Here is a 26,327-nt window from a genome sequence, read left to right on the forward strand (position 1 = left end):
ATATATTTCTTGTTTTAGTTCCTTCTAGTCTAAACTGTCCGTGGTCAATTCATCTGGGAAAGAAGTCTTCATCAGAGGTCTGGATAACTCTCCTGAGGGTCTCTGCCTTTTGAGTTTTTCTTCATCAGATTCAGACAGAGATTTCATTATTAAATTAGGTTAGATGGCTAAAGTTAGGGAAAATTAATCCCACAAAGAAGATTCTGCAGCAAACTAGAAAGCATAAGCTATTTCCTCTCCACCACACACACATGTTTAATAACAGCATTGTTTTACATTTTCCTCAAGGAAACCTTTAAGTTACAGTTTGTCTTTCGCAAAGTCACCCTGCTCCAGTGAAAATCTGACCTACAGAGTTTGCAACAGGGAACAGCTCTGCTCCTGCAAAGCTCAAATCACCTCTTTTCCACCACCAGCAGTACTTCAGATGACTCTCAGACTACACACAGAAAAGAGGAGGTTGTTAGGGCATACACTTCCCAAGTCAGATGGGTAATCTTTGGTTAAAACCAAGGCCTTGATATCAGATGTAAAGCACAATCTGATTTTCATCAAGGCAGGACCCATAGACATAGATGCAATAGAGGCAGACCACCTGATGGCTCTTTCTGAGGCACAAAAATGTCCTTTGGCTGGTTAATTTTTACTTTCTCTATGCAAGCATCATATACATGCTAATGCAATAAAGATGGAGAGTGAATAAATACTGCTTTCTCATTTTCCAAGCATTAATGAAGCAGAAGGTTCTTATCTCTGCTGTTATAAGATTAATTAGGATGTTGTCAACTCAGTTCCAACCTACAAATTACATAATTTAGGACAGTTGATGTCAGCTCATGGTGCCTTATATAGGTCTTTTTTAATGTAAAAAGACAGACATTCTTTGGCCTCAGAAGGCTGTGACTCAAGCCCAGAGTTCGTTTGAAAATGAAGCATCTGCTCAGCAGGAATCATATAATCCTAGAGATTCCTGTTGAAAGGGTCCTCTAGAGGTTGCTTCACCCATTCTCCTGCTCAAAGGAGTGCTGCCAGCACCAGGTCAAGCCAGCTAAGAGTGCCCAGACAAACACTGGACAACTCCAGGAATGGTGATGCCACCACCTCCCCAAGGCATCTGCGCCCAGACCTGCACCATATTCCTAAGAGACTTGTTTCTTCCTCATTCCCAGCCTGAACCTCCCCAGCAACTTGTGGCTTTGGCTTTTTGGGGTATGCTGTGGCACAGTACGTGGCCCTGTCATCATGACCCCTGTCCCTGCACATGGGGCCCTTGTGCTCCTGCCCCAACTCCTCTCCGGGCTTCTCCTCACAGTGGTGTGTCCCAGCTCTTGGCCATCTTAGTAGCCACCCTCTGAGCTCTTCTCAGTGTCTTGACACAGGAATTCAAACTGGTGTTTTGCACTGAGCTCTGGAAACTTCCTGCTAGCTTGGATCCAATCAGAATGTGAAGGGAACTGCTGTAAACTCTGGGACATCTTCAGCCTCCCAGCATGTGCAAAGTTTATTCCAACCTAGACAGAGGAGTTTGCATTTCTCCTTGCTGAATTCCACAGGATTTCTGCTTGCCCAGTCCTCGAGTTTCTCGAGGTCCGTCTGGGTTGGAATTCTGGCCTTCAGCATGTCAGTCACTCACACAAATCTGCCCTTAGCTGGAAATCTGCTGAGGAAACACTCTGATATTGTTTAGGGTGTTGATGATGAAGTTCAGCTCAGTTCTGCAGATCCCAGAATCAATCCATGAGCTATTGCACTCATCACCAGTTAAGGCTGCTGCAACCACAGTACCTTCATCTCTTCATTTGTCAAGTCTTTTACAGTTCCTAAATGCACCTGATGGTTTCCTAGAACTGGCAACAACAACAACAAAAATATCAGTGACCCAAATAAGTGAAATGTACATTGATTTAGCATTTCTGGTTTTTACTTTCCCATCTCCTGCTAATTGCTTGTGAGGGAAATGTCACAGCATGAGACCTTCGTAAGCTTCTTCCTGCAGGGACAGTTTTGCTAAGAAACAGTTGGTTCTGTGCTTTTTGAGACCTGGCATTAATTAGGAGCCTGCTCCTTGCAAGGAAAGGGACTTCAGTTTGCTTTGTTCCTCACCTCAGCAAGCTTTGGGGTCATAAAAAGTACTGCCAGGTGAACTGCGTGGATCCCTGATGCTTTCTCTTCCTACTTAAACCCTTCCCAGGGAACTGTTGAAAATTAGCCCAAATTTAACATGGGCAGCTTCTTGCATGGAGACGTGTTGCTTTACTTTTCCTCTGTATGACCACTTCTCTCCTCTTTTTCTTCTACCAATTTTTTTTTTTCAAGTCCTTCCATAAGAACAGTCATGATTTCTTCCTAACTTCTGTATTCAAGTAACAATCCTGTGGAAGTGGGACCTTTCTCCAGAAGTTTACAGTCCCCCTAACTTTGTCTCTGCATTGTGTTTGAATGGAGCTGTGGGAAACACTGTCTCTGTGGCTCAAAGTGGATTTGTGATACTCTTGTGTAAGAAAGGGCCTGGCAGGAGGCTAGACTTTCAAAGCTGGGCTATCCAAATGAGGGCGGCAGATCCCGAGTTTCTTTGTAAGGCGGATTTGAGCTTGATGGTCTCGTTCTCCTTTTCCAAAATTTAAGGGCCTTAGTTCTGATACAGCAATGACTGTCTGCCCACGCGTAATCTTATTTCTCTTCGTGAATCTGCTTCTATATTGCAGCGTCAAAATTAAAACGCAATCATTTTGGTCGAACCATAAATAGTGCAAGGTGAAAATGTAACACTTGCAGCTAAAATGTAAGGTCACTGCAGGTGGTTTGGTCTTGAACTCCCCAAAAGCTAGGAGAACAGCACGGCTGTTTTCTTTCGCAAAATATGGGCAGTAGAGGACAAATGATGCTCAATATCAGGTAATAAAGATCATTTTGGAAGTTTTTTAATTTCCTAGCATATACACAAAAAAAATGTGGAATTTGGTAGGGCAAACTGTTGTGTGAGAAACTGGGACTTTTCCCATTAATTGCTGCATGGACAATATTTTGAGAAACAGCAATATAGAAGAAAGATCTGTAGTGAAGTGGGCCATGAGATGCCGCAGTGGCTTGGTTGATGATCTGGACGTAGCTCTGAAATCTCTGTACCATCAAACACAGCGAGAGCAGGAGGAGACAGACCCAAGTGAAGGATCCTGAGTGCCACAATTGCTTGGAAAAGGTTGTGGGACTGCAGGAGGGAATGACTGAGTGTTGAAAAGGGACTGTGCTTTAGTGGGAAGCCCAGGACACCACTTTGTGGCTAGAGAAGTTATAAAGTATGTTATTTAACACTCCTTAGTAGATTGCTGCTGGGTAAGTCACTTTACTTCCCAAGCTACCTTGGAATAATGGGAGTAACTACCCTGACATCCCCTGCAGAGCGTTGTGATGGACAGCCCTCCATCAGGAACAGAAATTTCTGCTTCCTATGAGCACTGCCATCACCACAGTCACCAAACCTCAAGTGCCAGGGCAAAGTATCCAGCTGTATTTGTGGGATGAACTGGAAGAGCTGGTTGTCCTCCCTGCAGGATCCTGCACAAATCCACTGAAATGTCCTGGCGGTGCCCAGAGAAACATAAGCACCCCTGCAGCCTCTTCCAGCCTGCCTTTGCTGCCTCCCCATGCAGCTTGGGAGGGGTTGGGAGTCAGCCCAAGGTGGCAGGGTAACCCGTGGCATTTTTCTCTGCTCTCTCCCTCCAGGAGCAGGCACCGATGCCAACGTGTCCTTGATCCTGTTTGGGGAGTATGGGGACAGTGGCACCCTGCCTCTGAAGGAGTCCAACAAGTCTAACAAGTTTGAGAGGAACCAGATGGATGAATTCAGCTTCTCTGAAATGCTGAGCCTGGGAGACCTCTGCAAAGTGCGGATCTGGCATGACAACAAAGGTCAGGGCAGCGACAGGGGTGGTGGGAGAGTTTGGGATGTTTTCACTTGAGGAAACACACAGGCACAGGGCAGGCAGAGTCCCCAGCTCTGCTTCAGGCTGGGAAAATTACCTGGATTTTACCCAGACCCTGTGTCCTAGCTTCCCTGTCTAGACACACCCCCTTCATGCAGGCGACCCTCTCCCTGGCTGCTGGTGCAGCATCTGCTGCAGCAGGTCCCCAGCTTCAGTCTGGGCTTGCAGACACCTCTGCAGCAGCAGCGATGCCTCCCCCAGAGCAAAGCCACCCAGGCTGTTGTCCCAACACATTGACTCCATCCATACCTCTCACACAGGCCAGCATGCCACCCCCAGAGCAGTTTAATGTTCTCAGCCTGACACTGACACGCGGGGAAATGCAGCCTGGCGTAACACAGCGAGCCTTGGAAGAAAGAAATAAAGATCTGTGCCTGGCTTTATTAAGATCATTGCATCAGCCAGTGAGCATGCAGCGTGCTGCTGTGAGAGGTTCTGACACTTCCCTGCTGCTGGACACCCTGACTGGTGTCACAAAGAGCAGAGCAGAGCTCAGTACGACTGTCACAGTCATTTGTGCTGTCATTCAGGCACCAAGTGGTATCTTGTAACAAGTGCATCACTAACATTGCTGTGGTGACATCCCATCCTATCTTTATGAAAAAGAGATTATACTGAATTAACAATGGTTTCCTCACTGGTGGCCAGCCCTTGCTGCAGCCCAAAGGTGAAGCTCACACAGGCTCACACCTGAGCCACTGTTAATAAAGCTGTTTGGCAGCAATATTTATCACAATCTGGGGAGGAATGGCAAAGGGAGTACCTGGTCATTAGCTGGTTGCACTGAGGCAGCTGGTTTATGGCTGGGACGGGTTTCATGCCAGTATTGACGTGACCTGGCCACCATCCTCTCAACTACTCCAAGTTGTGGCAGATGGGCAAGGCTGCATGTCACGCTCTAGTAATAAAAGATGCTATCTCTGGATTAGACTTTCCCATTGGAAAGTCTTTCAGAGGGAGAAAAAACACATCTAATGGTAGCCTCTGTCTGCAGTGAAATACAGGAGATACATCCACCTAACATGATTGCTTATTCCCAGACACTGCAAGCTCTGAGCTCATATTTATCACTCCCATAACACAGCACAATTTTGTTGATTAAATTCTATAATATCATGTTATATAGCTGGTGCTGAATGCAGTAAGGGAGCTGCTTTGACCTGATTACTTTGCCAAAACACTAATTCCTTAGATCTGCAGTTTAGATGTAGATATGGAAAGGGCTATTGAATGAGAGTTTTAGCTCAATAAACAGGGTTTGTGGTTGTTCCAAGAGTGGTTCAGACATCCTTCTGATAGCACCAAGAAATCAGCATGGACTTGCAGATTTGCTTTCAAACCTATCACCAGCTAAAATGTGTGCTAAAAGAACTTTTTCCTCAAGTGGCATCATGGCTCCCTGGTGACTGGCCGTGCTAACAGGATGGAATTGGTCCTTAGGGCTCAGGCACATGGACAGACTGGGATGCAGGAAGGTGTGGGAACTGGCTCAAATCGAGGGTCTGAGAGCCCAACAGCTCTTTCCAACAGCAGCATCACTGGATGCCTGAGGAAGGGGACAGCCTGAACGAGCATGTGTAATCCTTTCACAACCCTCTTCATTTTGCATGATGAATAGCTCAGGGCATTTCCTGAACTGGATATCATTTTTGTCCATTAAATAATTTCCAGGGAATTTTCTCATTCCAGTTCTTGCCCAGGCCCTCCAGGAGACACTGGCACCCACACATCCTGTGGCAGTGAGCCCCACAAGTCTGTTTCCTGCTGCATGACAAGCAAATCCTGTTAATCCAGGAGGATTTTTCTGCCTTTCCCTTCTTGCACAAGTGATCACGGTTCAGCTTCTCAGTGCCACTGATGATGCTGCTGACACAAGTTGGTAATTGCTGGCTGTGTGCAGCTGGTCGGTGGCAAAGGGAGGTAACAGAGTTTAGCCTTAGGCTAAGCAGTAAATAGGCTCAATTAGTTTAAATTTGCTCTGGGCTAAGAACATGCACCCAGATAGCCACCACAAGTCAGCTAAAATACTAAGCTGGGTGTCTAGAACCTGAAATATGTATATAAATACACATGGCAACCTCATATTCTCTTTCCTTATTTCCTCATAACACAGGTTTCCACTTATAAATACTAGTTCTTACCAGACCTGTCTGACAGCAAGGTTAATTTAAGCCTTGGACAAACACCATGCTCAGGTTTTGTTCAGCAAAAATGTTCTTGCTTTTCCCCACAGAAAGAAGGAAAACTGTTGTTTAAATCATAACATATGTTGTCTACATTGTTCTTGCATTAGTCATGTGAAAGGCATCTCCTATCTAAAACTTCACACAACTCAGCATGACAGTTTGTTGGGTGGGTAGAGTATTTATTACTGCTGAGATCCAGGATATATCTATCCTTTGAATATATGCCTGCTCCCTAGATATAATTTATATAAATTGGCTGTGGCACTACACAGAGATTCCTGGCTCTATTTCTTTTAAATGAGTAGTAGGGTCAGAGGTCAAGTATTTTTTTTGTCAGATGCGTGAGGGACTTTGGGTATTAAATAAAAATGTGTTTGTATTTACCGCTACTCTGAGGCTTCAGATGTTGATGATTCTTTATTTACCTCTCTTCTGGCTTTTTTTGACTAAATGGTTCTCTACAAACGGCCTGTGGAAGGCTTGGCCTCACACTGGTCTACCCCATTGCTCCTCAAATCCTGAATACATGGAGCACACTTGGTGTTCTTTTCCTGATCTTCTAAATTATCAGTCTCAATCACAGAATCACAGAATCACAGAATCACAGAATCACAGAATGGTTTGGGATGGAAGAGACCTTAAAGATAATTTCATTCCACCCCCTGCCATGGGCAGGGACAATTTTCACTATCCCAGGCTGCTCCAAGCCCTGTCCAGCCTGGCCTTGGACATTCCCAGGGATCCAGGGGCAGCCACAGCTGCTCTGGGCACCCTGTGCCAGGGCCTGCCCACCCTCCCAGCCAGCAATTCCCAGTTCCCAATCTCCCACCTGTGCCTGCCCTCTGGCAGTGGAAGCCATTGCCTGTGTGCTGTCCCTGCATGCCTTGTCCCCAGTCCCTGTGCAGCTCTCCTGGAGCCCCTTGAGGCCCTGGCAGGGGCTCTGAGCTCTCCCTGGAGCCTTCTCTTGTGCAGCTGAACAGCCCCAGCTCTGCCAGGCTGGCTCCAGAGCAGAGGGGCTCCAGCCCTGGCAGCAGCTCCGGGGCCTCCTCTGGGCTGGCTCCAGCAGCTCCACGTCCTTCTGATATTTGGGGCCAATGACAACATCACATTTGATGCCCCATCAGGGTTAGTTAGAGGAAATCCTATCATCAAAAGGCTTCCTTCTCCTTGTCATTTCAAGATGCCAACTGCCTGCCTGTATTTCAGGATAAAACACATTTAAATGCCTTGTCCATTGTGTTCACTGTGCCATGCACCACAGCTCAGCATCCTTCTCCCTTGGTGCAGTGGCTTTGCTCCCAGTTCTCATCCCACTTTTGTTTATCCTTTCACTGAAATTTGACTGCAGTGGGGTGTTCAGAGTTGAAGAGACAGTAATTGCCATGGCAAACCTATGAGGAGGTCTTTAAATTGCAAAGACCATGTTTTCATCCTCTGGAAAAGAGCATCAGTTTTATGGTCCCACTTTAATGCTTTTTAAATGCCATTTTCCCCACAAAAACTGCTGAGCGACATCTCTGTATGAGACATAAAGGAGGAGTGAAGCCCCCATCTAATTTCTCTAACTTCAGTAAAAATGATTAGGGAGGAAGTTGTTGCTCATTTGAAAACAGACAGTTTAAAGACTTCACAACTGCAATTTCAAGGAACTTGTCCCTGATTTTTTTAGATGTTTAGAGTTCACCACTGAGATTCTGGTAACAGCAAAGTGATGTGAATGAAATTTAGTTTTAATTTTGCTCCATGTCTTTTTATCTTGCCCCTGTTTACTTTGAGATACTGATGTTCAACCTAATATATTTAGACTCCCTGAGCAAATTTAATCACTTCCAGACTCCTCATCTCCTGATTTCAGATAGGCACTATGTATTTTCTCATATCTCAGTTCATTTACTTCTACATTTATGCAAGATCAGTATCTGTAGGTCTGTAGAAATGCTGGCTTTCTAAATATAGGCCTCCATTTTTTTATTGTTTTTTTTTTCCTTAGTCTGCTATAAGGACTAAATCCCCATTCTGGAAGAATGACTGAAAGCTTCTCAGTATCTCAGTAACAGAACTATTTACCTAGCAAAACGCTGGTTTTCCTCCTTTGTTATGTGGTGTGGTTTTTTTGTGCATTTGTTTGTTGTTGTTTTTTTTGTTTGGTTGGTTGGTTGGTTTTTTTGCTTGCTTCTGCCTTTTTCTCCATGAAACAAGGAAGTATGGAAAATCTGGACTTAGATCCTTCATCTGCCTGAGTAGATTTGAACCTAGGTGATAAGCAGTCTGTCCAAAGTAATTAATTTCAGATTCTTGATTATCTCACTTGCCATCAACCAAGGGGAGCCAGGAAGAATCTAATTATGGATAAACCAGACTTTTCTGTGTTGTAGGAGCAAAGACAAAAGTAAATAACAAGGTTATGGAGCCAAACTTCTTCTTTACCTTAACAGGGCCTTTCTCTCAATTCACCAACTGCTCTGACATTGTCTAGCAGAGTTTTAAATAGCCTGGCTGCCCCAGTGACTCCTTTTGGGTGGCTCTTCCAAAAGAGAAGGTATCTTATTCCTTCTTTTATTTGAACTCAAGTCAAAACAGTTTATACACCCTTGGTTTTCCTTTTCTTTCTCCGAAGGAACTGCCTTTTCCAGGAGCAGTGTCTTGACTCAAGATGTTCAACTGCCCAGGCCTTGAACTCACAGCACACAGCCATTCCAGAGGTCTGCTTCTGCAATTCATGGACATGGTTCCAAGCCTTTGGGGCACTTGTAGACCATAAATTATTTTTTAAAGAAACCTAAAGTACTGTCCTTTTTTAGCCCTTTGTAAGGATTTACTCAGCTATCAGGCCTGAGAAGGGCTTTTCTAAGCCTTCCCTCTCAGCTCTGGACTGTTGCCTCATAAACTCTGCTGATCCTCAGGGCAGATTTGGTGAAGAGTTTCTGCTTTAAATAAAAAGTGAGAGGACGAGAAATAGACGTGCAAAACTGCCCAAGGAGAGGAGAGTCCATCACACTCTCTGTCTTGTTGGTGGCTCAGTACAGAGGAAGACAGTGAGAACTCCTGCACGTCCTTCTGCATGCATGGAGGTCTGCAACTCAGGCTGGGCTCAAGTGGAGGTGCAATCTGCAGACCTGCAGCATGCCAGCAACTGTGCCATTGCTGATTAGTCCCTCAAATTGTCCAAATCTGGACTCAGTGCCTTGGGAGAGCGCAGCACTGACCCACAGAGCCCCCTCTCATATGCTTTGCACCTTCCTCTCTTTTCAATGCCAGGTTTGTTTTTTTTTTTGCCCAACAGTGTTGTCACAAAGATATGGATTTCACCCCTGTGAGGATTACGAGGCCCTGGCACAGAGGAACTGTGGCTGCCTCACCCATGGAAGTGTCAAAGGTCAGGTTGGACAGGGCTTGGAGCAGCCTTAGATAGTGGAAGGTGTCCCTGCCCATGGCAGGGGTGGAATGGGACGAGTTTTAATCTCCTATCCATCTCAAACCATTCCATGATTCTGGGAAAGAAGTGCTGCAGGTGTTACAGCTTAACCAAGAGATACTGTCAAGGTATCACAGTCCATAAGTGACATGAAGCAGAAAAAAAGATGTAAGGAATTAAAATAGCAGACCCGCAGAGAACACAAAGACTTTGGTGTTGACCTTGTGCATTCATTCCTTTCCAATCTCGTGAATTGCAGAATCTTTCAGAAGGAGCCCAAAAGGACAGATGTAGCCTTAGAATTATCATTTCTCTAAAAGCTTCTCTTTTCTACAGGCCTCCTTTGCTCCTCTTGGGGAAAAATTATCCTGCATCCTTGTCAAAAGCTTTTGCTTCAAGTATCCCTCTATAAAATACAAAATTTCCTTCAATCACAAGAATATTATCTGATAAATTTTTCCATCTCCAGTCTGAATTGTTAAGTGTTTTTGCACAGGAGTAGTTCATCTGTAAGATGTGAGGGCTGGAGGAGTGGGGTGTGTCTGAGGGTAATTTATGGGTGGTTTTGACCTGAGTCAAATCCTGAATTCTGAACAAGTTGCAGAGACAACAGAGGAGAGGGGGCGCAGGGCACCTAGTTTCTAAAACTATCCCAAGTGTTAATCTTCTTCTTTCTCAAAGATTGTGACAGGTTTTTTGCATTGCCTGTCTGCCCTGATGAAAAATGTTGTGGTGTGGGCTAACATGATCCTAAAGGAGAGATGTACAAAACGGATCTATTTTTATTCTGCCACTGGCTTGCTGAATGACCTTGCGTAAATGGCATCCCTGTACCTCATTTTCAATTATGTAGATTAGGGATAAAAATTATTCACCTTCTTAGAGTGTTTTGATATGTACTGGTGCACAGCTAGATGCTGTGATTTTAACACCTCACAATTAACGCTCCATTTCTAGCGATTTGAAGCCACTGTCAGAACTCCCACCACTTTCTGGGTGATGCCTCATGAGGTGGGGTTTAGGGATGAATGCTCACCTAACCAGGCAGGGGACAAAAAATGTCAGAGGATGCAAGGCTGATGAGCTAGCTGCCTATGGCTACGGTCGTTACTTCATGTTTCAGAAAACGTGAAAATTTTTTAAAGTAAATAAATAAAAAGTGCAGTTAAGGGGCTGAGAAGTGCTGGCTAGTGGCTATGAAAGGCTTGGCAGCAGCAATTCTTCACTGGCCCTTGAGCAGTCAGTGTCCCTAGCAGGAGGGATTTTTTACTCCTGTGGAAACATAAGCACCAGTAATGACTACTATTATCCTTGATAAGATATCAGCTGCTTCCAAACCAAACCAGAAGAGATGTGCTACAGAAAGTTAAGGGGTAGAGAAGACAGTCAATGAACATGGCTGGAAAAAGTGGAGACTTCCAAGGACGTGTGTGTAACCAAGCACGGATGTGGTTCTGACAGCAGATTTGATCCCACCAGCTCTTTATTTGCCAGGAGTAGTTAACATTCACTAAAGCAAGGACAGGGACCAGGTGCCTGGTGAGCAGTGAACCCACCACACTTGTTTCACCCCGGTTTTTTCTCCCATCTTCCCATGTTCCTGCAGGTGCCAGAAAGGCTTAATATTCTAGAGGTGAGTACAGCCAAGTCGTGGCTGATCCTGAGAGAGGCAAAGGAAGCTTCTGGTGCTGCAGGCTGGGGTTTTAGATAAATGAAGCAGTAATGTCATTATCTGTGTTCCATCTACGCTTCTACAGTCAGGCTCAATTGTGCTAATCACTGCAGAAACGGGTGACAAGGAGATTACAATCCAACCTGTCCAATGTCAGGAAAGCAGAGACTTCCAGCATCACCTGAGGAAAAGGAAAGAAAGTCCTTTCAGGTGGTCCTTGCCCAGAATCCCCCAGTGGCCAGCTTGGATCCTTTTATGAAAGAGGATAAATGAGATAAATAACTGCTCTTTTGGATAAGGACATTTGGGGAACAGAATACATTTCCCTAGATCACACTAAATTATACACAGTCAAGCAAGCAAAGTGATTCTTTTTTCCCCAAAGCTCTTCTCTTCCTCTAATTACATTTGAAATGTTTTGCATGCTATTGAAAATGTCACTTCCAGCTGCAGACCATTAAGGAGCCTATGTGGCACTGCCATGGGTTTTATTACGGCAGGTTTGTTGCTGGGGATTTCAATGGCAGCAAAACGAGGCCTGGGGTGAAATACCTTTTGTTACAAATGTTGAACGCTTGTTTTGGTGGTAGGAGACCTTTCACAAAGGTACAGTGCTTGCCAAATTATTTTAAAGACCAAGGGGTGAATAATTGGGCAGGAACTACTCAGATATGTGTTATTTCTTCCCTTCTTCTCCAAAGCATTAATGGAGGCAAATGTAGTGGTCCTGGTTTGTTCTGGGCAGAAATTTGTGCAGCTGATGTTTTCCTGAGCCCTTGTTTTCCAGGTACTGTTGCTTGAGGTGCCAACATGACACAAGCAGGTCTGCTCTGTTTTTTTTCTGCAATCACTCAAAGCTGAGTGATGGAGCAGCTCTGGCTCTCAGAGTGGATCAGAATCAGGGAGAGTGTACAGGGGAAAGGCTGATGGGCCATTGCTGCAGAGATCCTTCAGTTTCTCCTTGTAGCCAGGCTGTGTGAGCAGTGGTCAGGATTTGGGAAAGTCCATTCACCCTCCTATATTCACATCACCTTTCTTGCTCCTCTTCCTCTTTTGTTTATGCTGCTCTGTAAACCAGCTTGGGCTGTGGATTTGGTGACTCTGGGGTAGGAGTTTCCTTTCCTATCATTGCTTAGGTGCTGTAGAGTCTCTGAGCCCGTTGCAAAAGTCACAGAGGAACACAAGGGGTAAATGGGATAATAGCCTGAAACCAGGATTTCATGACCTGGAAAGCAGTTCTGCAAACATGATTTGCTCTCCTTCTGCTGACGTGATGCCCAGCACACAGAGCCAGCCCAGTAGAGGGAAAGTCTCAGATTTAGACTCTGTGCATCACTGGCCTTTTCATTTTCTTTTCCATACCAATGCAAAGAGGAATTTTATAAATATTGTCCCAGTCTGAAACAAAAGAAAAACAATACCTTTTCCAGTAGAGCAGGATGCATTTTTCAGGCATGAACCAACCCTTCCATTTCCACATCAGCTTTTAAATGGTGTTTAATGCTGTGGCAATGAAACCCTTAATGTGACACCACTCCTGGCACCATGGGACACGGACCCACGGACAGGGTGGGGAGATAAGCTGCTATGGACATATCTAGTACAGCTTTCATCTGGGGTGAGCTATTTCTCCTAGAAATGAAAAGTATTTAGGGGATCCAAATACGGGTCTCATAATCTAAGTCACTAACAATCAGGAATGAAAATGAGAGAAGGCACATTGTAGTGAGAGGGAAGAGAAATGATTTTATTTAAAGCAGACAGGAGAATGTTTTTGGGGAAGCTGTACCATTTTTCTAAGACTGTCTATCCAGCTCCTTGATTTATGTACCCCTGTGCTGTAAGGGACACCCTGCTGGCATTTGCTTTTCAGCGCTGATCCCTGACAGAGCTCAGCACTTGCTCTTTAAATAGCCCAGAGCTGATAAAAGCATCTTTGTGGGGAGGAGCTGGCTTTGTCCTCAGCTCCAACATCTGCAGGAAAGTCAGGTCTGTCCCATCTCTGCTTCTGATAAAAGAGCAGGATTTTGTTGCAGCTCCTCGGTGAGTGTGGCTGCTGGCACCAGGCTGGAGAAGAGAGATGAGGGCATCTGCATCTCTCCCTGTGCCCTTTCTGGTACTGCTGCTCAGCACTGATCCTGACCCCATCATCCTGTTTGCTGCTGGCAGCCAGGCTGAGATCAAAAATTTATTCCATCCTGGTCTGCAGGCACTGACATCTCTCACTGCAGAAGGAAGGCATGTTTTCTTTCTTTCATGCTGTACTGTTGTCACTAAAGTTTTGATGGAAGCAGAGCAGCCTCCTGGATATCCTGCAGAGATGTTCATTGAACTTAAATGGAAAAGATCCTACCAAAAGATTAACAGCTGACACTGCCAACATGTGTAGAATAAATTTCCAAAACAGCCCCAAAGAGCAAGTTGCTCCAGTTAAATCACAGTGGGAGCCCTGGAAAACTTCACAGAATTGTAGAATCACAGAATGGTTTTGGTTGAAAGAGACCTTAAAGACAATTATATTCCAACTCCCTGCCATGAGCAGGTACATCTTCAACTATCCCAGGTTGCTCCAAGCCCCATCCAACCTGGCCTTGAACACTTCCAGGGATCCAGGGGCAGCCACAGCTTCTCTGGGCAACCTGCAAAATTAAAGCAGATGGAACCAAACTCTTCTCACCAGTGCTCAGTGACAGGACAAGAATGAATGGTCTCAAACTGAAATACAGTGAATTCCATTTAAAATAAGAGAAGAAAGCCTTTTTTTTTTTTTTTTTTTTTAATCTGCACGGGTAATCAGACTCTGGCACAGGCCACCCAGAGAAGTTGTGGAATCTTTATCCTTGGAGATATTAAAAACCTGGCCACACCTGACCCTGAGGAACCTGCTTTAGCTGAGCTTGCCCTAAGCAAGATGTTCTACAGATGAACCTTCCAGGCACAATGACTTTGCAGTTCTGTGCCCCTGAAATTTAAGGGCAGAATGGCAGTGTTGGTTGAGGTCTGTGCTGCACAGCACATAGTTTAATTTCCTCACTTGGAGAAGGTTCAGGAAGCCAAAGCACAAAGCAGCAATGGCTGTGAGGCTGGTAAAGAACTGCCAGCACATGGTGTGGAGGCTCACAGTCCACAGGAGAAGGGCGACTTGTTGACATAACTCAAAAATGTGCCATCATTTTCTATTCAAGGATAATGAGGATTAATTTTTGCAAATGTAGGAAATCTGCACACGGCAGTAAATTCCTGGAAGAGCAAGAGCTGTTTAATCTCTCCAGGATGTACATAATAAGTGAGCAGATATGTCTCATCATGAACATAACCTTTTTTTGTCTGACTAATAGCAGGACTTGAAAGTAAAACTGTCAGAAACCCACCAAAGTCAACGAGTGTTCCTGTGATTTTAACAAAGAAATCAGGAATATATTCTCAGTGCTGTTTTCTTCGTTTTCAAGTTGCTTTTCCAATTGGGAACAAAACAAACGGAACAAACGAAGTAGCAAGCTAAAAAGGTGTTGTGGCTCCTCAGAAGGCCCCAAGGGAAATGTAAAGTGATTTGGTCATCCATGATGGAACATCCATCACTTTACTCCATCCTGTTTTCACAGCCAGTCCCAGCACTCATTAATTTGAATTCCTTGGCAAGGATGGGAAGTTTCCTTGCACGTGCTGGCTGGCAGGGCCGATGGATGAAGTTGTACTTTACATTCTGACTTCAAATCCAAAGAGGAGAGAGCCCCTGCCTTAGTGCTTTTAAAAAAGATGGGGACAAATGTTTTAGCAGGGCCTGCTGCAACAGGGCAGTGGGGGTGGTTTAAAACTAGAAACGTGTCAATTCAGATTAGATATATAAAGGAAGAAATTGTTTACAATGAGGGTGGGAAGGCTCTGGCACAGATTGCCCAGAAAAGCCATGGATGCCCCATGCCTGGAAGTGTCCAAGGCCAGGTTGGACAGGGCTTGGACCAACCTGGGATAGTGGAAGGTGTCCCTGCCCGTGGCAGGAGAGCTGACCTTCAAAGGTCCCTGCCAGCCTGAACCATTCCTTGATTCCAAGATTTATAGCAACAACGTGGAACTACCAAGGAAAGGTACTTCCCCTCCTACGTGCAAACATCCAGACCTTTTTTATTTCTGTTGTTTTACCAGGAATTGCCCCAGGCTGGCACTTGGAATATATTGATGTGATGGACTCTGCCACGGACAAGACATTTCGCTTCCAGTGTGATCGCTGGCTGGCTAAAGGTGAAGACGATGGGCAGCTCATCAGGGAGCTGGCCTGTGCCAATAACGACATCCTGGAACTGAAGGAACGGACTGGTGAGTCTGGAGTGCTCTTGTGCCGTTTTCTGAGGGACCTCAGAGGGCATAGGACCACATCTCCTGCCAGCTGGAGGCTCCCATGCAGGCTTTAGGGGATATTTCATGTACACTTCAGTTCAACAGTGCAGTTCTGGGATAAGAAAGAAATGAAAAGGGATTTGTGAGGAAGAAAAAGATCTCATTCTGGGTTGAAACCGAAGAGGGGCCCTTCTGCAGTGGCTCAGTCCATCAGTAAGCCATGAGAACACATGGATATGATCTCATTAGAAGTAAAGTGCTTGAGTCTTTGAGGTGGAAAATAAGTTCAGTCCTTAAAGCTTGGTAAGCAACATTGCTCCAGCTTCCTCCTTAACTGGTTCTGGGCTATGAGCTTAAATGTCCCAGCTGAACATAAAAGCTGAGCTTAACAGCCCATGGCCCTGGATTTGGTCTGGGTAATCCCACTGGGGCCCAGGTAATTACACTGCTGTCGGATGTGATGGGTGACTCAGCTGAAAAGAGTTTCTTAACCACACTGAGGATATGCAGAGTCCATCTCAAGAGCAACTGCACCAGTGCTCTTCTTCAGGAGAATACTGGGGAGACAATAATCACTTCACTGTGATAGCCCCTGAAAAAAAAAATCAGCCTTGTGAGGGCCATTTTGGGTACTTAAAGGCCACAAAAGCATCTGAGCACATCCTGTTGGGTACATGGACACCCTCACTCTGCTAGGAACAGCGGCACAAATGTTAAAAAAAAAAAAACAAAACAGAAAGAAAAGAAAATATGGAGGATTCAGGCTGTGTTTCAGATTAAGTGCTTAGCACAGCATGGAGCTGGACACAGTTTGTTCAAGAGGGACCTCATTTATCCTTGTGGGTCCCTCCAACCCTCCAACACAGAATATTCTATGATTCTAAGAATAACTCCATCTATTCTTGCTACCCAACTGAACAGGACTCGTATTTTTCATGTATTCTCTCCCAAACCACTTAGAAGTCAAAAGTCCCACAGATTTCAGTGTGTTTCCACCCTTATTTTGCAAATGCTTGCTGTCTGTGGGCTGTGATAAATATTAGGAAAGGGGTTTTTAAGCAAAGTGACAGCCAAATGAAGAGATCTCCCAGGCCATCTGCTCTTCCTTTTCTGTTTAACGTGCGTGTTAATTATGCTTTAAAGCCTATGAGATTGTCACAGTAACCAGCGACAGAGAGGATGCAGATACAAAGGAAAACATCTGGATCATCCTGGAAGGGAAGATGGGCCGCTCAAAGGAATTCCTCATGGAAAACTCTTCCAAGAAAAGGAGATTTGAAAGGTAGTAAACAGAATGGTGGGCCAGAGGAACTCCCCACCCGTTGTGTGTCCTCCACCTCTTCTTGCCATAGGGAGCTGTGTTTGTGCCACGCTGCTTCTCATCCCCCTTCCAAAAAAACTTGATGGCTTCCCACTTGGATTACAAGGAAGATATCAAATGACTTTCTGTCGGGCAGTCACAGAGTAGGTTTTAGAACAGCAAGAAAATATTGAATATTTTCAATATCATCTCTGCATTTCCTTTTTACAAATATAAGAATATCTATCCAAAGGAAATGTAGATGTTGCTGGTGTGTGTGTGTGTGTATGTGTGTGTGTGTCCTTTTGTGTCCGTACATACAAAGAGTCTCCTGGCAAGCCCCCAGGGAGGCTGTTGGTTTTTGAGCTGGGAGGAGCAGAAGGAAGCTGGAGGTGGTTTTAATTCCTTTTACAGCATCTCACTGGGAGTGGGAATCAGAGAGAAAGTAATAATAGTTGGAGGCTAGATGTTGTCAGAGCTGCTCAGATTTGACTTTGCAGACGGATCTGGGGGGTAAGGCTGCGAGATCAGTGTCGTGCAAGGAAAGGCAGGAATCAGCCTCCTGCTGGGGGCACATCCATGGAACATGGGGCATATTCCTTCTCCCACTGGGGCCAAAGTGCTTCAGGTGTGAGCAGGGTTTTCTGCTTGTTTAAGGACATGGCACACCCTTAGGAGATGGGGACCTTGCCAAAGTCACGGGCACTGCTGATGTTCTCTTGCTTTGCAGGGAGGAAAGTTTTTTTCTGGTAAAGGAAGGTGAAATTCTGGCTTATGTGGCCAATATGACTGCCTGAGACATCACATGAAATATGAAAGATCAGGAGGAGCTTCTTGAGCTGATGGTGCCTTTGGAGGAGTTAGACACCACTCTTCATTAGGCACAGTCTGTCCTTGGAAGGACCAAGGGCCAGTCCAAGGAAATAAACCCAACAGATACTCAGGGAACACAACAGGGATCCAGTCAACACTTTGACAGAAAGCTATCAGGCCTCCCCACAGCAGGAGTTTGGAATTAGATGATCTTTAGGGTCCTTTCCAACCCAAACCATTCTGAGATTCTGTGATTTAATTTCTCCTCTGAGCTATTTCCAATTTGAGCTTCAGGAAGGGTGGCTCAACTAGCAAATTTAACACAGCTATGGTGGGTAGATGTGTAACAGATACAGTATCTGTCAAGAATGAATGAATAAGTGCTGGAGGGGAAATTAGTCATTCTTTAGCTTTATCTATAATGAGGCAAATTGATTTTGTATGTGGAACAGCTCAAGTTTATCCTAGAAAGTCCTAGTGGCAACAATTTAAAGTGTCACCCCTAATCAGAGAAAACACTAAATTTAAATATGGAAATTATACTTTGTGTTGAATGATTGTAGGTTAAATCAAATGACTGTAAATGAAGGCTTATCTTCTATCTTCCATCGCCATGTTCCAAATTACTTAATGTCCATATGAGGCAAGTCACTGGCAGCCTCCAGGATGCTGAAACTGCTCCCTGTTTCCTGTAGGGGAGCAACTGACACATTCCAGTTTTCTTCGAAGAACGTTGGTGATATTGCAGCCATCTGTGTTGGTCACTGCCCAAAAGATGGGAAGAAGTCATCTGCAAAAGCTGATGTCTTCTGGCATGTCCAGGAGATTACTGTGACAGAGATGGAGCTTTGCAACAAGTAAGTGCCTTCTCATCTGCAAGGAGCTGCCCTGGGGGAGCTGAGCAGCTCTGCACACATCCTCCTGAAGCACTTCAGGCTTAGGAAATAACAGAAAGTCTTGTTTTCTGCTGTGTAGTTTGGCGTGTCAGGTCCAGAATGTCCTTGTCTGACTTACCTGCACAATTTCTGAGTTGTTAGAGAGGGTATTTGCATGTATAGGCAACTTTATAAACAAGCTGGCTGGGGTGAATCTCACAGCCAGGATGAATTGATGTCTCACCTTATGGAAAATAACCAGAGTGGCTGCAATTCAAGGAGTTTTTAGGATACTCTGCATAAATTGGTCTTCAAGTAAGTCGTGTGAAATGTTTCCTGGAAACAAGAGTAAGACATAGGCTGAGCCTCTGATTCAGACCAGTTTGGATAAGAGATCCTTCTGGTCTGGCCCAAAAGGCCACACATGACTGGAAAGGTTGCAATCATGCAGCTCAACCATACCTGAAGAGCCCTGAGCATGGTCAGGTCGTGCACACTTTTGATCTGAGTCCCATCTTTGGAAGGGAAGCAGATTCCAAAGGACTGTGCAGGAACAGAGGAGATCACCCATTTGCAGAACAAACTGCACTTCAGTAAAACAATCCACAATATTAATTGTGGATTTCTTCTCTTCTCCACGATACTTCCATTGCTGCTAAAGAATTTAACTACAAGGAGTTTGTTCCAGCTGAGACAATTGAGTGTTTGAGAAGAAATCCTTGAAGTGGTGGTGGTTTTTTTTTTTTTTTTTAGAAGCTAAGAGTCTCTCCTAGCAAATTAATCAGCCAGCTGAAGAGCCTTAATAATATTTGCTGAATGAAAACTCAGTCAATTGCATACTAAAACATGCTCTTTTCTCCTGGTGGGGAAAAGCCTGGAACCCTCCAAGTCCAGCTGTGCAATCAGATCCGTGCACTGAACTCATTGGGAGCATGCTGAAACTGCTGGGACAGTGTGCTGTGAAGGGGACAAAGGTTTTCTCGTAAAACCCCACTTTTTAAAGATTGTTTTAAATTAAAGAGGGCAGCCAGAAGGTACGGGTAAAGCCTGCAGTCTGTCCTTGCACTGGAGCAGGGCTCCAGCTTTGCAGATGCAGCACTTTACAGTGGTGCTCTCTGTGCAAACAAGCACCTGGAGAGCTTGCACCAAGAGAACACGTTCTCACTTAAGGTATTACCCATCCCAAATATCAAAAACCCTACCCAGACAAGACAAAGAACAAATTTAAAGAGTTACCAGATTGTTGCAGCAATAGTTTTGAATTATACTGGGATTTTTCCTTTCTTAGTACATAAGAAGACAGTATTTTAAGATTTTTCCTTGCACATTCCAGGGCTACAAAAGTAATTTTTTTTTTCTTTTTGTCCCTTGTGAAGATTGTCATGCACCATTTTACTTCCAGACCATGAGATATTACACAGCTGAGGAATTCAATCTGCAGCACTGGGCATCCTCTCCATCAGACTCTCATGCAGTTTTTCTGCCCCTGACCCTAAAATTTTGTTCACCCGGGAATTTCTCATCTACAAAGCTTCTTTCCAGGGAATAAGTGCTTCACTTTGTCTGCAGAAAATGCCAAGAGTATAGGTGTTTCATTTACATATAGGAAGTGCTTAAGAAACCCATACAGCTGGAGTCACAGTAACCCTTCCTCCAGGTGTTTATTTTACACACACACACACGCACTGCAATCCAGCCACGCTCCATTCAGGAGGACCTGCTGCAGTTCAGTGAAGGTGGGGGAAGGGGGAAAAGCTCGTTTGGAACTGATCTGCATCATTGGAAACGAAATACATCATTAAAAGCAGAGTGCTCCAGCCCCTGGCTGAGTGCCAGCTATGAGGCAATTTATGGATGTGCTTGGTGTTCCCCGCACATCACCAGAGACAGCACTGCACAGACAGGGGCAGCTGGCATCTGGTACCTGTCATTACTGTGTTCCCACTTTTTTTGTTCCCTGCTAAGGATGAGGCGGGTGATCTAGAAAGGAAAGGGGAGATTTAAACCTCCTCCATCTTTCCCATTCCTTTTTTTACACCTTTTTCCTGCTTTAGCTCTGGGTCTGACTGATTCCCTGACTTGGTGGGTCTGGAAACTGGTCGTGCCTTTGCACAGGCTGAAGAAGTGACAGGACCCACACAGATCCTTCCCATGTGCAGTGTGTCTGTAGCTGTGTGGGGAGAGATCAGATTTTTCCAGTTGCAAAATTCCATCGTGGCTCTCTTTCTAGAGAAACGTTCAAGTTCCGGTACATAGAAGGGAAAATACTGAGACAGCATTAATATTGGGCAATTTAGTAGAACGCACACTCCTTAACTTGCTGGCTCCATGTTTGTACCAACAACATGGTACAGGTGGACAGGGCCTGTCCCCTGTGCTGGCACTGCTGAGGCACCTCCAGTGCTGGGGACAGCTCTGGGCCCTCAGGACAAGAGAGACACTGAGGGGCTGGAGCATGGCCAGGGCAGGGAACGGAGCTGGGAAGGGGCTGGAGCCCCAGGAGAGGCTGAGGGAGCTGGGAAGGGGCTCAGCCTGGAGAAAAGGAGGCTCAGGGGGGACCTTGTGGCTCTGAACAGCTCCTGACAGGAGGGGACAGCCGGGGGGGTCGGGCTGTGCTCCAGGGAACAGGGATAGGAGGAGAGGGAATGGCCTCAAAATGTGCCAGGGGAAGGTTGTATTAGATATTACAGAAAATTTCTTCATCCAAGCAGCTGTCCAGCCCTGGCACAGCTGCCCAGGGCAGTGGTGGAGTCCCCATGCCCGGAGGGGTTTAACAGCCATGTGGATGTGGCTCTTTGGGAACACGGGGCAGTGGTGGTCTGGGCAGTGCTCTATGACCTTAGAAGGCCTTTTCAACACAAACAATTCTACACTTCTGTCACATTTGCCCCACAAAAGTGGCCATCCACGCCACTAAACTGCCCGTTGCTGCCCGTGGCAGGTACTTCTTCAGGTGCAACGCGAAAATCCCTCTGCGATACAAGCGGCGAGACTACAAAGTCTTCGAGTGTGCCAAGGTCACCGAGAGCTTCGCCAGCAAGGCCCGGAGCTTGGTGCCAGTCAAATACGAGACCATCGTGGTCACAGGCTTCGAGAAGGGCGCGGGCACCGACGCCAACGTGTTCATCACCATCTACGGCCTGAACGGGGACTCGGGCAGGCGCGCGCTGAAGCAGAAGTTCAGGAACCTCTTCGAGCGAGGAAAAACCAACAGGTTTTACCTGGAAACGCTGGACATGGGGGAGCTGAAAAAGGTCCGGATTGAGCACGACAACAGTGGCCTGGCTCCGGGCTGGCTGGTGGAGCGGGTGGAGATCACCAACTCGGCCACTGGTGTCACCACCATATTTCCCTGTGGGAAGTGGCTGGATGAAAACCGGGGCGATGGGTTAATCTGTAGGGACCTTTTTCCTAGGTACTGAGGAAGGCACAGCTGCAGGAGGGTTTTGGTCCCTTCACTATGCCTATTTTTTTCCTCATTATACTGTTTTATATTGCCTTTTACTTTTTAATACACTACCTTTTGTATTGAGAGATTTTTAGGAGCAAAATGTTCTTCCTGGGTTAACATTTTGTAAAAGTAATTATGTTTTTTTTTTAAGTGCACATAAAACTGTGAATTAAATAAATACATTTATTGCTTTCTTATGATTAAAAGGTGCAACCAGAAGAGATATAATCTGTCCTTTACCAGCTCAGATGTTTCTGCTTTCAGCACTATGCCTTGACAGGGCTGAGAAAACCCACTGACCTACACCACTGACAGATGAGCATAAAGGTTAAGAGAATTGAGACACTTTTATTTAAGAAAATTGAGCTTGGAGATCCCAGTTTTTTCCCCTCTTCTGGCAACTGCAAGCCCTGCACGTCCATACACACATATGGACATCTCCAGAGGGCACCACATCAAAAAACAACAGGCACAGTAGGATGTTCCATGGGGAGTTTGGGCAGCATCTGCATCCACCCACCCAGGTCTCAAGCAGTGGGATCTGGGTGATGTTTTCCACCCTGTGAGCTTTTTTTTCCCCCGAGGGCAGACTCTGCTTGCTGGCTGAATTCCTACAACTCTGCCAAGAGCTGAGATCTATGGTTACAGCTGCCAGTGCAAAAGACCTTCCAGATAATCAATTCCGCAGCAAGGAAGCTGTGCTAACTATATTCAAAGCTGACTCAGGATAATCATACCCTACATGGCCTGAATCCCAGCTCCATTTCAGAGCAACTGCCATGCATTTTAACTTTTTTTCCTTTAATAAGGATTGCTGTTTCGTCTTTTTCTGTGCTGGAGAAGGGATTTCCCGGAGGCAGTAAGGGCCAGTGCTCCTATCAATGAGCTCTTCCCAGGCACTCACATCTCTGCAAGTGCCAACAAGAAAACCTGTTCATAAATCATTGCTTCTGGAGCCCTGTCTCCCTCTCTAGGGTGCAAGCAGCAGGATACATCCGTAGGAGGAAAAAGGGGGGGTGTTTGAGCCATGAGGACCTTCCTCCTGGCCCACCCTGGAGAGGTCATTCCCTCTCCCAGAAGCTGGTTTTAAACAAGAACTTTGCATTAATAGGGATCAAAGGGGTCAAGAGTGGGCTGAACCCACTAATCCCACCCACCCCAGCGGTTCCTGGGTTGATGATGATGCTTCTGCTTGGACCTTGCCTGGATGTGCCAGGCCAAGTGGTAGGACTGTCCCGCTGCTCAGTCCCTCACTGCTCATGGGCAAAGGAGGCCCAGCAAAGCCTAGTGATGCTGAGACAGGAGTTAGAAGCATCTTAGAAATGCTGTCGATTGCTCAGAGGTATTTGAAAGCTGATAACCCACTAAAGCCCTTCCAGGGAAGTTCTGGATTTCTGTTTCCCACAGCAGGCACCACCAAAGAGACTTGACCTTATATCATGGCTGTCTGTGCCAGCTCACAAATAATAGCCCAGGCTAATTCATTTTAGAAACCTTTATGGTAACTGATGGTTCTGGAGCAGAGCAAGTTGCTTAAATGAGCCCAGTAATCAACCTCATCAGGGATCAGCTACTCACTGAGAGGAATAATAATAGCAGCCTTCGCTGGCTGTGTTCTCCCTCCTCATGGCAGACTGGTGCTGCCCAGCCCTTAGCAAGGAGCTGGGAGCTCACAGGAGGAGCAGATCAGCCCTTAGGGGGGCTGGAGGTGATTGCTAGAGTCTTATTGCATCCCTGGGAACCTGCTGGGATAGACTTCAGACTCCCTGGATAGCCAGGGGGTCCCATGAGTGGAGTCTGGTGCATCTGGGTTTGCTGTTCTTGTGCAGTGTCATTGCAGTTCCTCAGTAGGCGTTTGAAGCAAAAAAAGGGTTAGGCTTTTGATCTCCCTGCATTCCCTCTCACCCAAGTTTAACCAGCACTGTGGAAAAAAAAAAAAAAGAAAAAAAAAAAAAAAGAAAAAGAAAAAAAAAAAAAACACCATCAAAAAAACCAAACCTTTCCTGTCAAGAGGTCTGGCCCCTTTTCAAACAAATGTGTGTGCTGCTGTGAAACAGGAGTTTGTCCCTGTACACTGCTGCAGTCCCAGCATTTCCAGCTGGCTCCAGTCACCCCCTACTTGGTACAGGGTGGTGGGGAAGCTGGGTTTAGAGGATCAGTTCAACCCCTGCCATCCCCTGGGCAAACCCACTGCACTGGTACTTGCTTCCATGGTCAGGTTGGATGGAGTTGGGAGCAACCTGTTCTAGTGGAAGGTTTCCCTGCCCATGGCAGTGGGTGGGAACAGAATCTTTGAGGTCCCTTCCAGCCCAAACCATTCTGTGATCCCGTGATGATTCCATGATTCTTCTATGCTTCCAGCCCTGGGGACCAGTGAGGCAGCTCCTGACCCACTTCCTCAGGCAAGAAGGGAAGATAAATCCTTACCTTGAATGCAAAACGTGCTCACATCTGGGAGGAATCACAGGTGGCAAGTGGCTAGAAACATGGGTTGAGGCACAGCTGAAGCAGGAATTAATATCTTCAGGGTGACCAAACCACTCTGTAGGTGGGAGATAAGTTTGTAGGTACCCAGGTTGTCATCAAGGCCACCTGCCATCCCTGGAGAGGCATATTCAGCACAAAAGCTCCGGGCAAAGCTGCCCTGAAAAGGCCCAAGGAGAGTTTGCTGATAGAGGGTCAGCACCCTCACTGTCTCCCAGGAAGGCAACCTTGGCAAAGCACGAAAGAACTCTGCTTTTTCCACTGAAGACTTCCAACAAGCCCCTCCTTAGTGCAAAGCTCAGCTCCACCCTGGCTCTGGGGAATCCCTCTGTTCCTACAACTGCTACAGAAGTAATAAGGCAAGAGTAGAGTTTTTCCAACGGCTGGATTTGTGTTAAGCTGCTAGATTCAACACATTCTTGGCCAAGTGGAGATAAAGGGAGGAGAAAAGCCAAAATTTTCCTAGTCTTGTGCTTTTTGTGGGGCTTAGTCAATCTTTTCCTGTGGAGGCCAAGCATCCCAAAGCTGGTATGTCGGGCAGATACAAAGCTCCTGCTCCTACCACCAACCTCTAACTTCTTTTTTTTCCACTTTATTTCCTAACTGGTGGCATTTTAATGCACATTCCTTCATCCTAAAACAAGAGTGTAAATAAGAAGCAAGAGCAAATGACATGATTGATAGCATTCAGTGTTGAGTCTCCAAAACCTGGCTGTCCCGTTGTATTTGTGTTCTCCACCATTTTGGAACTCTGATAGAGTTCTGTGTTTACTAAATTTAGGTTTACTAAATCACTTGGGTGCTCCCAGTGAAAACAAGCATAAACAAGGACTACTTAGCAGTGTTTCATGCTGAAGGACCAGTTGCCTCTTGATGCAGGACACAGAGAATTATTTGCAAAATCCCTGTGAAATTGAGATTGCTAATTGAAATTGCTAAGCATTTTTGGCAGCATCACGTGCCTATCTGAACCCTCGGTTCATGAAGGGGGAATGACTGAAAGATGTAAAGTATCTTATATTCTGTATGTGGAAAATATCTTATAATCTTCTTTGCCCCTTCCTTATGTCTAGAGGCCCATTCTAAACTAAAAAAAAGGTAAAATGAAAAAAGGAAAAAAAAATATTAATGAAGTTGTACAGCTCTAAGCTGTAACCCTGGGCCAGCTGCAGATTTAGACACCACAGAACACGGGATAAGGAAGCTGAGTAGCTTCCTGACCCTGGGCAGCTGCTGTGAGAGACGATGCTGGCGGTGAATAAAGATGTTGCATCTCGGTCCGTGCTGCCGTGCTGTGATGGGCAGAGCCCCTCTCCCTCCCCAGGCAGGCACTGTGCTCAGCAGGGCTGTTATCAGATTGTGGAGGATCCTTTGCTGCTCCAGCTCCAAAACAAACCCGACTGCCATCTGCATCACCTCTCTCAGCGGCGTCACCCTTTTGAAGGACAACATCAGGATCTCAGCGAGAAACTGAGATTTTCCCCAGCTGGACCAGCGGGTCACTTTCAACCTGTTTTCTGTTTTCTGAGTTTCTAAAAGCTTCCTGTAGCGAGAGGTTCGTGTGGTGTGAACACGGTTCATCCCTTATGCAGCTTTTGATGGATGCTGGAGGAGCTGGCAGTTCCCTTCAGCTACAGGAACCAAATCTCTATGATCAGCAGCTGCTTGTCTCCAAGGCTTATTTAGTCTAATCACACAGGCAAAGCTGGGCACTGGTCTCAGCTTTTCAGGAGGAGCAGCTGAATCAAGAGTGGGCAGGAGCAGAGACTGGCATAACTTGTTGTAGGAGAAAATAAAAGCATGGGAGAATCTA

At 45.8% G+C, this 26,327-nt stretch overlaps 1 protein-coding gene across 2 annotated transcripts in view; it reads left to right on the forward strand.

Moving 5' to 3' along the window:
- Positions 1–22,154, forward strand: part of LOXHD1 (lipoxygenase homology PLAT domains 1) — a 32,268-nt gene extending 10,114 nt beyond the window's left edge. For both annotated transcript variants that reach the window (XM_053931700.1, XM_053931701.1), the window contains exons 3-7: positions 3,724–3,909; positions 15,400–15,570; positions 16,735–16,873; positions 18,400–18,561; positions 21,521–22,154. In XM_053931700.1, the coding sequence (XP_053787675.1) occupies positions 3,724–3,909; positions 15,400–15,570; positions 16,735–16,873; positions 18,400–18,561; positions 21,521–22,001 (1,139 nt within the window). In that variant the 3' untranslated portion in view covers positions 22,002–22,154. The remainder of the gene's footprint in view (positions 1–3,723; positions 3,910–15,399; positions 15,571–16,734; positions 16,874–18,399; positions 18,562–21,520) is intronic.
- The last annotated feature ends 4,173 nt before the right edge of the window (positions 22,155–26,327 follow it).

The sequence above is a fragment of the Vidua chalybeata genome, chromosome Z, assembly GCF_026979565.1.
Source record: "Vidua chalybeata isolate OUT-0048 chromosome Z, bVidCha1 merged haplotype, whole genome shotgun sequence".
NCBI lineage: Eukaryota > Metazoa > Chordata > Aves > Passeriformes > Viduidae > Vidua > Vidua chalybeata.